General features: G+C 42.6%; 2 protein-coding genes across 2 annotated transcripts; both read left to right on the top strand.

Annotated features, from left to right (window-relative positions):
- Window positions 1-598: 598 nt before the first annotated feature.
- On the top strand, window positions 599-3038 carry Pcdhb6 (protocadherin beta 6). The gene has a single exon (XM_055606749.1). It carries the CDS (start codon window positions 651-653, stop codon window positions 3036-3038), a length of 2388 nt encoding a protein of 795 aa, XP_055462724.1. The 5' UTR covers window positions 599-650.
- A 2213-nt stretch (window positions 3039-5251) lies between these two features.
- LOC129676414 (protocadherin beta-14) lies at window positions 5252-8293 on the top strand. The gene has a single exon (XM_055606757.1). It carries the CDS (start codon window positions 5417-5419, stop codon window positions 7811-7813), a length of 2397 nt encoding a protein of 798 aa, XP_055462732.1. The 5' UTR covers window positions 5252-5416; the 3' UTR covers window positions 7814-8293.
- Window positions 8294-16013: the final 7720 nt, after the last annotated feature.

Genomic DNA, 16013 nt, shown 5'->3' with positions numbered 1-16013 from the left:
CATATTTATTGGGACAATTAAACAGTTTACTTCTTACAGAACTCATTGGATGTCATTTGTTAAATAACCATAGTCAGTTATGGGAAGTTTGCATCGCTAGAGAGAACGATTCTTACATGATTCTCCACGAAAGACCGTGGTGTGGACTCCCCTTAGACCAGCAGGCAGTTTGATTCCAGATCTGGTGAGCTGGAAAACCAACCTAAAAACAAAACACAAGTATGCACTCACAAACAACTAAGAAACTCAAACTCTTAAGAAACCTTTCATACACTCAGATTGGAAACACTGACTCAATTTTAAAGTGTTTATAATGTCCAGACCCTGATAAAAGTAAAATGTTCAGTGTTGATCTGAAGACATCTCATGAAGTTATCTATTTGAACGCATGGTGGCGGTGTAGGCTAAGAGAATGAGTAAGGACCCTTCCGAGTCCTTGGATTCCGCCTCGCCTAGAAGCTGAAGCAAAACACAGAACCATTTGCTGCTGCGGCTAAGCGTTCCGGAGAAGAGGGGTCACCAGGAACTTGTAAGATCAAATCTACAATTCCACAGCAAAGGTTTTCTGAAGGCCAAGGTTACCTCCGTGGCTAAGAGCTGAAAGGGATTATCTTTCAAAGGGATTTTCCTTCCGGAATCAGACCATAGAGATGTCGCAAACAAAAGAGTGGAGCAAGGCAAGGCAAGTGATGGTTTTGATTACATTGATGCTCTTGTGGGAGGTGGGTTCGGACTCAATTCAGTATGCCATTCTGGAGGAGACAGAAAGTGGCACGTTTGTGGCCAACTTGACGAAGGACTTGGGACTGAGGGTGGGAGAGCTGGCTGCTCGGGGAGCTAGTGTGGTTTTCAAGGGGAACAGACAATATTTGCAGCTTGATGCACGGACCCAGAATTTAGTGCTAAATGAAAGACTGGACCGGGAGACGCTGTGTGGCTCCACGGAGCCTTGTGTGCTGCCTTTCCAGGTGTTGCTAAAAAATCCTTTGCAGTTTTATCAAGCGGCACTGAGAGTAATAGATATAAATGACCACAGCCCAGAGTTTCCTGCCAGAGAAATGCTCCTTAAAATATCGGAGGTGACTGCCCCAGGGAAGACATTCCCTTTGAAAATGGCGCAGGACCTAGACGCTGGCAGCCACGGCATTCAAAGCTACACTGTCAGTGACAACCATCACTTCCACGTACTCACTCGCAACCGCAGTGATGGCAAGAAGTTTCCAGAACTGGTGTTGGACAAGGCACTGGATCATGAGAAACAGGCCCAGCTCAGACTAACGCTCACTGCGGTGGACGGCGGGTCTCCGCCCAGGTCAGGGACCACAGAGATTCAAATACTAGTATTGGATATAAATGACAACACGCCCGAATTTGCTCAGGAGCTCTATGAGGTGCAGGTCCCTGAGAACAACCCCATTGGCTCACTGCTTATTACTGTCTCAGCAAGAGATTTAGACACAGGATCCTTCGGAGAGGTGTCTTATGTACTGTTTCAAGATGATGATGTTAACGAGCCTTTTGAAATAAACACAAAGACAGGAGAAATTCGACTGAGAAGCGCTTTGGATTTTGAAGCATCTCAGTTTTACCATGTGGATGTTGAGGCCATAGATGGTGGCGGGCTAACAGGAAAATGCTCTTTAGTCGTCCAGGTATTAGACGTGAATGACAATGCCCCGGAAGTGATCTTATCATCACTCACCAGCCCCATCCCTGAAAATTTGCCAGGCATCATAGTGGCAGTATTCAGCGTTTCAGATGCAGACTCGGAAAATAACCAGCAGGTTATGTGTTCCATAGAAGATAATCTTCCATTTATTCTAAGGCCATCTATGGAGAATTTCTACACTCTGGAAACCGATGGGGCACTAGACAGAGAGAGCAGAGCCGAGTACAACATCACCATCTCCGTCTCCGACATGGGCTCACCCAGGCTCACAACCCAGCACACCATAGCAGTGCAGGTGTCCGACGTCAACGACAACGCCCCCGCCTTCACCCAATCCTCCTACGCCCTGTCTGTCCGTGAGAACAACAGCCCCGCCCTGCACATAGGCTCCATCAGAGCCACAGACTCAGACTCTGGCTCCAACGCCCACATCACCTACTCGCTGCTGCCGCCCCATGACCCGCAGCTGGACCTCAACTCTCTCATTTCCATCAACGCAGATAACGGGCAGCTGTTCGCACTCAGGGCGCTGGACTATGAGGTCATGCAGAACTTCGAGTTCCGCGTGGCCGCCACAGACCAAGGCTCTCCAGCTCTCAGCAGCCAGGCGCTGGTTCGAGTCCTGGTGCTGGACGACAATGACAATGCGCCCTTCGTGCTCTACCCTCTGCAGAACGCCTCTGCGACCTTCACTGAGCTGCTGCCCAGGGCGGCGGAGCCTGGCTATCTGGTCACCAAGGTGGTGGCTGTGGACCGCGACTCTGGCCAGAACGCCTGGCTGTCATTCCAGCTGCTCAAGGCCACGGAGCCAGGGCTGTTCAGCGTGTGGGCACACAATGGCGAGGTGTGCACCACCAGGCTGCTGAGTGAGCGCGATGCCCCCAAGCACAGGCTGCTGCTGCTGGTCAGGGACAATGGCGATCCTCAGCGCTCTGCCAGTGTCACTCTGCATGTGCTGTTGGTGGATGGCTTCTCCCAGCCCTACCTGCCTCTGCCAGAGGTGGCGCGCGACATGGAGCATGATGAAGATTCACTAACACTCTACCTGGTCATAGCCTTGGCATCTGTGTCTTCACTCTTCCTCCTTTCTGTGCTGCTGTTCGTGGGGGTGAGGCTGTTCAAGAAGGCCAGGGCGGCCTCACTGGGTGTCTGCTCTGTGCCTGAGGGACACGTTCCTGGCCACCTGGTGGACGTCAGCGGCGCTGGGACCCTGTCCCAGAGCTACCAGTATGAGGTGTGTCTGAGGGGAGACTCTGGGACTGGTGAGTTCGAATTTCGAAAGGCAATTAACCCCTACTTCCCTCCTTTGGAATCTGAGGTGAAAACAGAGAAAAGTCCTACCCTTCGGAATAGCTTTTCATTCATCTAAATACTGCAGTGTTGTAGTAAATTCTGTTTAAGCTTAGAAATATCTTTAACCTGACTCTTCATGCAATTGGTGTATATTGGCAGATACTTATGGTATTTACTTTTATAATGGTTCCTGGAACTGTATGCAATAGTGTCTCCTGCATGTTAGGCAAACTCAGCCACTGAGCTAAACTGCCAAACTCTTTTTTGCTGTTTATTTTATTTAGTTTTTGAGGGTTTGGTTTCTGAGACAGGGTTTCTTCACGTAGGCCTGGCTGTCCTGGAACTTTCTCTATAGACCAGGCTGGCCTCGAACTCAGAGATTCACAGGCCTCTGCCTCCTGGGTACTGCGATTAAGGCATGCAGCACCACAGCTCTCACTGTGGAGCCTGGGTTGGTCTTGCTCTCACTATGTAGACCTGGCTGGTCAGGTTTAAACAAGTGATTAAATTCATTTTACTGAATGTGACTATTTGATATTACTGAATTTTGCAAATTTCCATTTGGTGATAACATTATCATGTGCACCTCTAAATATAAAAGTAAGGAATTCTAAATGCTAAGACACATACCTTCTGAATGCATCTTTGGGAGTGTCCCGGCATGTCTTAAAAATCAACACATATTTCTTGAATATAGATTTTACTGAACTTTCAATCCATTGAGTTATAGTTTGTGAGCCTCATATAAGAACAGTATGGTCTCTCACCATCAAGATGTTTACAAATATTGAATAAATATTTGCTGACTGTTATGACCATCCAGTAGTCCTTTTTTAAAAAAAAAAAAGAGAGAGAGAGATACTACAAAGAAATGTTAATATTCTTTCTACAGCAATTTGCCTTTGCCAATGAATGAAGGTTTTATTTTGATTTTATTTTAAGTTCAATTACATGAAATTTTAAACATTTGCATTTCATAAGGCTATCTTCTTTCCTTCAATCCAGAAAAGATCTTTCTGCTCATTCTAAATTCTATTGTTGAGAATAAAAATCAGGAGAGCACATTTTATCTTGCTTTTGTCTGACAGTTTGAGAGTTCAAAGTTGTTTTGTTCATAAATATAAATCTAAATTGTAGTTTCCAAACTTCTTTTCCTTTCTCAAGTAACTTTATTTTCTCCTCTAATGTTCAATGAATATCATTTATTAACTGCAAAGTAATCTGTAGCCACAGTCTTGTTTTGTAGGTATAGCTGCCATATTGTATGAAATCTTTTTTCAAATTTTTGTCAAAGGAATACAATTATATTAAGGTGATGTGTGAATATTTTACTTTTAACCTTAATTAAAGTGAACTCTAATGAGCAAAGAAAGCATTTACTATTTGGGATTCTGGGAAACTTTCCCTGTCCTTTGAAATCCATCTTTTTTTTTTTTTTTTTTTTCTTGAGGGGATTTGCTTCTTTAGCTCCAACCATACAGTTGTGGTTAGAACTTCAATGTTTTTTCATTATGCAGTTTCCACAGCCCCAAACTTGTGTTCTGCCTGGTCCCCTACCAGAGGCATGTAGGTCAAACCCTTCCCCAGAAGGATCATATTTTTACATCCTTGACTTCACTATCTTCTTCATAGTTGTAGAAAAGACCGTTGAACTCTGAGCAAGTACTTATAAAGCAAGTGACCATCTCCAGTCAGTTTTAGGGGTCACCGCATATAATGCACGTATGAAGGAAACTTCCAAAGAACATATATCCCAGAGACTGAAACAAACAAAGAAATCACCTTTTAGTTTCCCTTCAGGAGTTAGAGGCACATTGCCATTTGGAAGTTAGAAACTGTATTTTAAAATAATATTTAGTATAAAATAGCATTTTTATAATAAAATAAAAACGTTTCCAATAGATAAAAATTGTGTTTCCTTCGTGGTGCTATGGTGGAAAACTAAACGAATATCTGTACAAATAAACAAATTTTAAATGCATGACTGTCTGTGCAGAGCTTTGTGTACTGAATTTGCTCTTTCATAAGGAAGAAATATATATTTCTCTCACATAGCTGAGCTATCTCACGGCTGTCAAATGAGACTTGGGGGGGAAAGGGACCGAAGGAATTTAACTTAAAGGGCGGGCCTCATTTTAGCCCTCACAACGCCCTTCAAAACAAATTATCTGCAGTTGTACAGAAGAACGCTTGGTGGCGCTGCAGGCTAAGAAAACGAAACCCTGCAAAATGCGAAAAATCCGAGACTGTAAAAGCAGAGCCATTTCTTGCAACCGAGAAAGGAAGCTGCTTACGTTTCTGCCGATAGATAGAACCTTTCAGAGAGGGCCGATACACCGTGTCAAGAAACTTTAAAAAGAAAAGAAGCTCAAATTTATGAAGCTAAGATTCCCGAGTTACTCACAAAGCAATTCTTGGGTGATTAACTGCTGCATCTTTTTTACCTGAAGGACAATGGAGACATCATCACTCCGCAAGGTACTACAGAAAAGGCAAGTGACCGCCATTATTTTTCTGTTACTATTGTGGGAGGCAGGAGGTGCAGCCATTAAGTATTCCGTTCTGGAGGAGACAGACAAGGGCTCTTTGGTGGGCAACCTAGCAAAAGATTTAGGGCTGAGCTTGAGGGAGTTGGTCATCAGGGGTGCCCAGATCCTTCCCAAAGGGAACAAACAGCTGTTGCTGCTGGAACAGAACACTGGAAATTTGCTCCTGAAAGAAAAATTGGATCGAGAGGAGTTGTGTGGGGGCACCGACCCATGCATCCTACATTTCCAGGTTCTGCTAAATAGCCCAGTGCAGTTTATTCAAGGGGAAATACAGCTTCAAGATGTAAACGACCATGCCCCAGAGTTCACGGAAGATGAAGTTCTCCTCAAAATCGTGGAAAGCAGCCACCCAGGGGCTGTGTTCCCATTGACGATAGCTCAAGATTTGGACATAGGTAGCAACACAGTCCAGAACTATACAATCAGCACCAACTCCCATTTCCACCTTCTCACCCGCAATCACAGCGATGGCAGGAAATATCCTGAACTGGTGCTGGACAGAGCGCTGGACCGGGAGGAGCAGGCACAGCTTAGATTAACACTCAAGGCTTTGGACGGTGGGTCACCTCCCAAGACTGGGACCACCCAGGTTGTCATTGTGGTCCTAGACATTAACGACAATGCCCCTGAATTTGCCCAGGAGCTCTATAAGGTGCGGGTTCAAGAGAACAGCCCTGTGGGCTCCCTCGTCGTCACTGTATCCGCAAGAGACTTAGATGCTGGGGCACACGGGGAGCTCTCCTACTCGCTTTTTCAATCCTCCAATCAAATCCTCCGGGCTTTTGAAATAAATGCAGACAGCGGAGAGATTAGAGTAAGAAAGCTGTTGGACTTTGAGGAAATTCGGTCTTATCGCATGGAAATCGAGGCCTCCGATGGGGGAGGTCTTTCCGGAAAATGCACCGTGGTAATAGACGTGATGGATGTAAACGACAACGCGCCTGAACTCACCGTGTCATTACTCCTCAGCGATATCCCGGAAAACTCCCCTGAAACTGTAGTCGCCATCTTTGGAATTTCAGATCCAGACTCTGGAGACAACGGGAAAACAGTGTGCTCCATCCAAGACCATCTTCCCTTCTTTTTGAGACCTACAGAAGGAAATTTCTACACTTTATTAACCGAGGGCCCCCTGGACAGAGAGAGCAGAGCCGAGTACAACATCCCCATCTCCGTCTCCGACATGGGCTCACCCAGGCTCACAACCCAGCACACCATAACAGTGCAGGTGTCCGACGTCAACGACAACGCCCCCGCCTTCACCCAATCCTCCTACGCCCTGTCTGTCCGCGAGAACAACAGCCCCGCCCTGCACATAGGCACCATCAGAGCCACAGACTCAGACTCTGGCTCCAACGCCCACATCACCTACTCGCTGCTGCCACCACAGGACCCTCAGATGGACCTCGCCTCACTCATCTCCATCAACGCAGACAATGGGCAGCTGTTCGCGCTCAGGGCGCTGGACTATGAGGCCCTGCAGGCCTTCGAGTTCCTCGTGGCCGCCACAGACCAAGGCTCCCCTGCTCTCAGCAGCCAGGCGCTGGTGCGCGTGCTGGTGCTGGACGACAATGACAATGCGCCCTTCGTGCTCTACCCTCTGCAGAACGCCTCTGCGCCCTGCACAGAGCTGCTGCCCAGGGCGGCGGAGCCTGGCTATCTGGTCACCAAGGTGGTGGCAGTGGACCGCGACTCTGGCCAGAACGCCTGGCTGTCATTCCAGCTGCTCAAGGCCACGGAGCCCGGGCTGTTCAGCGTGTGGGCGCACAATGGCGAGGTGCGCACCACCAGGCTGCTGAGTGAGCGCGATGCCCCCAAGCACAGGCTGCTGCTGCTGGTCAGGGACAATGGCGATCCTCAGCGCTCTGCCAGTGTCACTCTGCATGTGCTGCTGGTGGATGGCTTCTCCCAGCCCTACCTGCCTCTGCCAGAGGTGGCGCGCGACATGGAGTATGATGAAGATTCACTAACACTCTACCTGGTCATAGCCTTGGCATCTGTGTCTTCGCTCTTTCTCCTATCTGTGCTGCTGTTTGTTGGGGTAAGGCTGTGCAGGAGAGCTAGGGAGACCTCGCTGGGCCCCTTCTCGGTTCCTGAAGGCCACTTTCCTGGCCACCTGGTGGATGTCAGTGGGGCAGGGACCCTGTCCCAGAGCTACCAGTATGAGGTATGTCTGAAGGGAGGTACTGGGACGAATGAGTTTAAATTTCTTAAACCAGTACTTTCCGATTTCTTAAATGAAGAGGTTTATAGGAACACTGAGGAAAATTCCAATTTTAGGGATTGTTTGGGGTTTAGCTAGGAATCACACTTTGTCCTCCTGTGATGACTTGGTCTTCACCAGTGCATATATAATTTCCCAACCTCTCGCTCATGTAAGGAAGTCTGTATTAGCATGTTACTGATAGTCATGTTCATAGCTGTTTCAAACTGTCCAGTATTCCTTGCATCTTTTATTGCCATTTTACACTGAAGTGTACAAAGTAGCCATGGAATGTTCTTTCTTGGTCGTGTTAGTTTTCATCACTTTTTTTTTTAAAGTCAGATGTTTTCAGGTCCCTGGTATCTGAGCTTGTACATTGATTTCTTGTAATTAAAGGACTCATGTTTCAAAAGTTCTGGCTATTGTTAGGATGAATTTAACATTACTGTAAAGGATGGCTTTCAAATTTTTTAAAGGAATTTTCAATTATGCAAACATTTTGGTGAGCTTCTAAGTCCCATGATTCTGTTGCATGGTGTACTAGCCCCATTTTCTTTCTTCAAATAAAGCATTATTTAATCGGGATTATGTTTCTAAATTGAGTATTTTTTGTCAAATTAGATAAAATTTAACTGAACTCTTCTTAGCATTCTGAAAAACTCTTACATAGAAATGATAGATGTATTGATCCACTTGTGACTAATATTTTATAAATGGCTATGGTGTATAAATGATTCTCATTCTTTTAACATGATATATACCTTGCATGATTAACACTTACACTGTAGGTACAATGAAGACACATTAGTATGCTTTCACCAGAAACTTTTCATTTGGTCAGCATTGTTCTAAAATATATCTACTGCAGCTCCAGGTGTAGCTCAGTGGGAAAAAATGTGCTCAGTATTCATGAATCCCTGAATCCAATGTCCAGAGCCAAACAGAAAAATAAGCAAAGCTCTTCATGTGAATGTGAGTGAGACTTTAATTAACAAATGAGAATAGTTCTCAAAGGGTGGATTATAATAAACTTATAACATCTAATTGAAACTATCATTGGCTGGAAAGATGGCTCAGTGCTTAAAAGCAGACATTCTTCTGAGGACCCCATTTGGTTCCCAGGGCCCATGTCTGTTGACTCACAAAAGGTTTTAATTCTACCTGCAGTGAGATCCAGTGCCCTCTTTTGGTACCTGTGAACCCACACAGAGAGAACTAATATCAATTAAGTAATTGATATTATAATTTAAATTTTTGGTGAAATTTAGTAGCCATTTGGTCTTTGGCTTTTCTTTGGAAAAAAGATTTCTAAATAACTGACAATTATTGCTGGCTTGTTAGGTTTCATTAAGAATTTGCCTACGAGGTATGCAGAGATAAAGACAGAGCAGAGACTGAGGGAATGTCCAGCCAATGCCTGACCAGACCTCAGACCCACCCCATGGGAGAAAGCCAAGCCCTCACGCCATCCCCTGTCATGTTTACAGACAGGTGCCTAGCATGACTGTCCTCTGAGAGGCTCCACCCAGCAGCTGATCAAATTAGATGCTGTGACTCACAGCCAATCATTAGGTGACCTCCAGGAGTTCTGTGGAAGAATGGGAGAGGGATAGAGGGGGCAAGAAAGCCACAGGAATATCAACAGAGTCAACTAATCTAGGCCCATGGGGCTTTCAGAGATGGAAGCACTAACCAAACAGCATTCATGGACTGGACCTACTCACCCTACACATGTGTAACCGCTGGGCAACTTGATTTTCATGTGGGTCCTCTAGTAAGTTGAGTGGGTGCTGAGCATGACATGGACTCTGTTGCCTGCTGTTTTGATCACTGACACCTGACAGGGATGCCTTGCCTAGTCACTGTGCATGAAGATGAGCTTAGTTCTGATGGGACTTGATGTCCTGGGGTGGGATGGGGGGGTCCTCTTTTCTGAGGAGAAAGAAGGGAATAAGAGGAAGCAATGGGAGGGTGGAACCAGAAGGAGAGGAGGGAGGGGGCTATGACTTGGATATAAAGTGATTATATAAGTGAAAAATAAATTTAAAAAATAAAAAATGAATTTGTCTGGGTTATAAAATTAGTTGCTATGTGCCTGTTCATAATATCCTTTCACTCTCCTTTGTGTTTTTATACTATAAGTAGTGATATCTCCCTTTTCCTTTCCAATTTTTGTTTTTTGTTTGTTCCTCTTTTATTTTTTGTCTATCAAAGTGTTTCTCAGTTTTTCAAAAAACAACTGACTCTTGGTTGCATTCATCTTTTATGGGTCATTCACCCTCTCACTTGCTTGTTCTTGCCCTTCTAGTTATTATTTTCATTTATTAATTTTGAACCTGGATCATTTTTGTCCTTTGAAACACAGTGGCAGATTGTTTATTCCACAGATTGTTGTTGTTTTTTTTTTTAAAGGCAGCACTGATTGCTGGATTTTCTTACCTCTTGGTACTACCTTGCTGTATCTCATAGATCTCAGTTTGCTATGTGTTCATTATCCATTTTTATATTATTTTTTCTTGCTTTTATTTGTTGATTAATTGCTCAAAACTGGATTGCCTACATGTTTAATTCTTTCCTGCCTTTTTTTAAAAGATAAAATGATCTCATCATGTACTCTACGATATCATGAAACTCACTTCATTTGCTCGGTGGCATTGAACTTGATATCCCATCTCAGCATACCAAGTGTTGGGATTACATGCTAATGTCGACAATCACTGCTTAAGTATTCTTATCTTTGCCCTAATTACTATAGTCTGTTTTTATTTTTTGCAAACTATAGTAGATCTTCTCCAACCACTTTTTTTCAGTCTTCTGATTAAATTATCAGTCTCAGATATAACAGTTTTTCTTTCAAGCAGCTCATTCTTATTTTGTGAGTGTTTCTTTTTATAGTAGCCTTTAAGTTTAAAATGCTTATTAGATATCCTGTGTGTGGTTGGGACTACTTAAGTGGTGATCCTTAGCTTAGGGGAAGTGATTTGTTTGGGGGCCACAGAAGAGAATATGTAATTCTTCTCATGGGCTCGTGTTATTCTCTAGAAATGAATTCAGTAAAGAGGTCAGTGGATGGGATGGAAGAAATTAAAAACTTGGCACCTGGCATTTTGAACTCCTTGGTATGGGGGAAGCAATGATAACCGGTGTGTAAAATTTCCACCTTTTCCACACTGAAATCCGATCTGTGTTCTTATTTTTGGTGGTTTTTCTCAGTACCTCAGTCCATTTTCTGACACTCAGAGGGATGGAGAAGGAAAGTCTCAGTTATAAACACTCCTCATAGAGATTTCAGTCATTGTCATTTTCAGTCTCACTCTGAACGTGTCATCTGAATCATTGCTTTAACTGTATTTTATTTCCCTGTTACTAATACCCTTTTTAATAGGGCAGAAAATAATGCAAATTTTCAATGAGCACTTGTTTATATTCTTTGCACCTTCCAAAAATGCATTGGTTTTCTCTGAAGTCTACTCTAGCTCTATTCTTTTTTTCATTAAAAGTTCATTTATTTTCTCTCTGTGTCTCTGTCTCTGTCTCTGTCTCTCTCTCTTCATCTGTGTGTGTGTGTTATTTAAATAAGGTTTAAGGATAAAATCAAGATAAACTGGTAAACCCAAACTGAAATGAATTTCCAGCTTCCCCATACCTGAATCATTCATGTTATCTCACGTCTTGTTCTATTTCAAGAGAATTAGGCTTTTAAGGTGGTTTGTAGGTGAACCATTTCTTGAATTCTTCCCTGACTGAGAACTGTGGTTTAGTTGGGTATGAAATTCTTCAGTCAACTTTCTTAAAGTGTGTGCTGAGAACCAAAGCCTAGTCCTCTGAAAGAGCAGCAAGTGTTTTTAACCATTGAGTCATCTCTCTACCCCCTCCTCAAAATACTTTTTTAATGCAAACATGTTTATTGGGTATACTGGAAGAACACAAGTGGGCTGTTAACTATAGTACAAGTTATATGTTACGTAAATACAGCGAGAAACATATTTCTATGTTCAGATGATAAAATTTCTTTTTTTGTGTAGTTCTCAACTAGGGAATTTGTATTGTGGGAAAGGGAGCAGTCTGTATTGAATTGTATACATTCTAGGGTGTTAGTATGAACTATGGTGAATGTAACTTCTTGTTCTAATCTAAGGCCCAACATAGGGCTCTGGGCTGCATGCCACTCTGTGGTGCCATTACAGTATGCCTGGCCTGGCTGCCTTCATCATTCCCATGGGAGTCAGGAGACTTTTAGGGAGACAGAGCTCTACAAAATGTGTGTTAATGTGCCTTCAAGAGATGGGTAAAGGTAGTTGCCACCAAACCTAAGAACCCGAGTTTGATCTTCTGGTCTCACATACAGTAAGAACTCAGACTCCTTGCAAGTTGTCCTCTGACAACCACTAAAGTACTGTAATAATGTGGGTGAGCACACACAAACCATAGCCCAAACTGGGGAGCTGACAAATGATTGACCTCAATACTTGTCCAGAGTAAGGAGAATAAAATCTGGACTAGATTACCGATCAACCTTCTTTCTTTGGAGGCGCACAGAGGGGAGAGGACAGATGGGGCGGGGGAGAAGGGAGAAGAGGAGAGTAAAATGTGTAATGCTGACCAGAGTTTCCAAGAAAGACAGCTGGAGATCTTGTTACATGCAAGAAGCGAGTGGAGATTAAATCTGGTCTGGACAACCAGTCAATCTTACTCGTGAAGAGGAGAAGGAGAGGAAGGATACTCCTCAGGCATTTTTTACATCAAATATTACGTTAGTTCTTCCATCATAGTTCCTCAATTGACTATAGTTGGCTGAACTTTAGCCTTAAGTGGTTCATTTCAATAAATACTCGTGAATACTGATGTAACATTTATGAATTTTGTTTGTTGAATTTTTATCTCTGTATTTAAATGATACGGATTAGGTAAGTTATTGATCCAAAATTGCTTTCCCTCATTATATACCTCAGTGGCCTTGTGTGTGAAATGTTTCTTAGCAGTCTGAATCCTCCATTCTTGACTTATAGGTAACTTTCTCTTTTTCCACGATGGGCATCAAAGCCAGCAAGCATTTTGCCACCCAGTATATCTTCACCCTTGAATAACTGTCTGTTATAGTTAATATTAACTGTTATTTTGACAATATCTAGACTCACTTAAGATACAAGCCTTAAGTTATGCCTGTAAGGTATTATAGAGGTTAAGTAAGACTTTGAGCATTCCTATTGGGAAATTATCTTTTGGGTTTGTTGTTGTTGTTGTTGTTGTTTTGAGACAGGATTTCTCTTTGTAACCTTCGTGGTTCTGAAACTCCCTCTATAGACTAGGCTGAACCCTAGAGATCCACCTGCCTCTGCCTGCCAAGTGCTGGGATTAAACCTTTGCACCACCACCTCCTGGCTGGAGGATTATCTTGATTGCATTAATGGAGCTAAGAAGACCTGCTGGCATCACATTTCTGTGCCTGGCATCCTGGGTTGGATAAGTGGAAAATCAGAGCTGAACTTCAGCATTCTTTTGTTCTTCTCTGCTTCTCATACTTCTGCTTCAGAAGTATGGATGTCATGTGACTAGCCGCTTCAAAATTCTGGCACCTTGACTGCCCCACCGTGGTGGACAACATCCTGGAGCTGTGGACCACAATAAACTCTTTCTCCATTTAGTTGCTTTTGTCAAGGTATTTTATCGTACCAACAACAGCAAACAAAAGTAACTATGGCCTTCTGGGTCCACCAGGGGCACAGCCAGCAGAGAAGGCCTGTGCTCTGTCCCCTGAGTTTTATTGTCAGGCCCACCACTCTGCCTCCCTTTCCAAGGAGTCCCATAGGACCCCATGAACATTCAGGTCCACCTGGGACACAGCCAGCAGAGGTGATCATCAGGATGTTCCCTGAGCTTCATTTTCAGGTTCAAGGCTCTTCCATAAGGAGTCCTACCAGCATCAGGAACATCCATTTAACATCAGGGACAACCCGAAGACCAGTGTAAGAACTCAACCAACAAAAGCCAGAAATCACCACCAGAGTTCCACTACAGTCTACTACAGGAAGAGCTAAACACAACTGAAGCACAAGAAAATGACCTTAAATCCAACCTTATGAAGATGATAGAAGACTTTAAAAAAGAAATGAGTAAATCTCTTAAAGAAATACAAGAAAATAGAAACAAACATGTGAAGGAAATGAAAAAAAAAACCTAAAAATGAAAATAGACACAATAAAGAAAACACAGACTGAGGGAAACCTGTAGATGGAAAACCTAAGGAAGAAAACAAGAACTACAGAAACAAGCGTCACCAACAGAATCAAGAAATGGAAGACAGAATCACAGGCATAGAAGATACAATTGAAAAAAATTAATATATGTATCAAAGAAAATGTTAAATCTAAAACGTTTCTGACACACAATCCAAGAAATGTGGGACATTATGAAAATAACAAACCTAAGAATAATAGGTACAGAAGAAGGAGAAGAATTCCAGCTCCAAGGCCCAAAATAATTTCAAGAAAATCATAAAAGAAAACTTACCCAACCTAAAGAACAAGATGCCTATAAAGATACAAAAGGTTTACAGAATATCAATTAGGTTGGATCAGAAAATAAAATCCTCCTGCCACATAATAATCAAAACACTAAATGTACAGAACAAAGAAAATATTAAAATCAGCAAGGGAAAAAGGCTAAGTAACATATACAGGCAAACCTATCAGAATTACACCCGACTTCTCAACAGAGACTCTAAAAGCCAAAACAGCCAGGGCAGATATATTGCAGACTCTTAAAAAGACCACAAATCTCAGCCCAGACTACTACACCCAGAAAAACTTTTAATCACCATAGATGGAGAAAAGATATCTATTCACAAATCTAACCCTACAGAAGATACTAGAAGCAAAACTAACCCACGGAAGTTAACTACACCCAAAAACATGGGAAATAAATAACCCACACCAGCAAAACCAAAAGACAGGAAGTGCACATGAGAGGGCACACACTACCACCACCAATATCAAAATTACAGGAATTAATAATAATTAGTCATTAATATCTCTCAACATCAATGGACTCAATTCTTCAATAAAAATACAAATGCTAAAAGAATGGATGTGAAAACAGGATCCATAATTCTGCTGCATACAAGAAACATACCTCAAAGCCATGTGTGGTGGTGCACTTCATTAATCCCAGCACTCAAGAAGGAAGAGACAAGTGAATCTCTGTCAGTTTAAAGCCAGCCTGGACTACAAAGCAAGTCCAGGACAGCCAATGCTACACAGAGAAACCATATGTTGAAAAACCAGAAAAAAAGAAAAGAAAAGAACAAAAAAGAAAAGAAACTCACCTCAGCAACAAAGATAGACACTACCTCAAAGTAAAGGGTTAGAAAAATGTTTTTCAAGGAAACGGACCAAAGAAGCAGGTTGGAGTAGCCATTCTAATATGTAATAAAATTGACTTTCAACCAAAATTTATCAAAAGAGATAGGGAAGGACATTTCATACTCATCAAAGGAAAAATCCACCAAGATGAGATCTCAATTCTGAACATAATTTCCTCAAATGCAAGGGCACCCACATTTATAAGAGAAACAGTACTAAACATTAAATCACACATTGAAGCACACACATTAATAATAGGAGACTTCAACACCCCTCTCTCACCAAAGGACAGGTCATTGAGACAGAGTCTAAACAGAGAAATAATGAAACTAACTGAAGTTATGAATCAAATTGACCTAACAGATATCTACAGAACATTCTGTACAAACACAAAAGAATATACCTTCTTCTCATCACCTCCTGGAACTTTCTCCAGAACTGACCACACATCCAGTCACCAAGCAAGCCTCAAAAGATACAAGAAAATTGAATTAACACCCTGTTGTTTTAATCAGACCACCATGGATTAGAGCTGGACTTCAACAACAACAGAAACAACAGAAAGCCTACAAACTCATGAAAACTGAACAGCTCTCTACTAAATGAACACTGGGTCAGGGAAGAAATAAAGAAAGGAATTAAAAACTAACAAGAATTCAATAAAATGAAGGCACAACATAACCAAACTTATGGTACACAATGAAAGCAGTGTTAAGAGGAAAGTTCACAGTACTAATTGCCTTCATAAAGAAATTGGAGAGATCTCACACTAGCAATTTAAAAACATACCTGAAAGCTCTAGAACAAAAAGAAGAAAACACACCCAAGAGGAGTATATGTCAAGAAATAATCAAATTCAGGGCTGAAATCAATAAATTAGAAACAAAGAGAACAATACAAAGAATCAAGGAAACCAAGAGCTGTTTTTATCTTGAGAA

This window comes from Psammomys obesus, unplaced genomic scaffold (genome assembly GCF_907164565.1).
Source record: "Psammomys obesus unplaced genomic scaffold, mPsaObe1.curated_primary_1811, whole genome shotgun sequence".
NCBI classification, from domain to species: Eukaryota; Metazoa; Chordata; class Mammalia; order Rodentia; family Muridae; genus Psammomys; species Psammomys obesus.
Note: the sequence above shows the minus strand (reverse complement) of the source record. Positions and strands in the feature narration are given on the sequence as shown.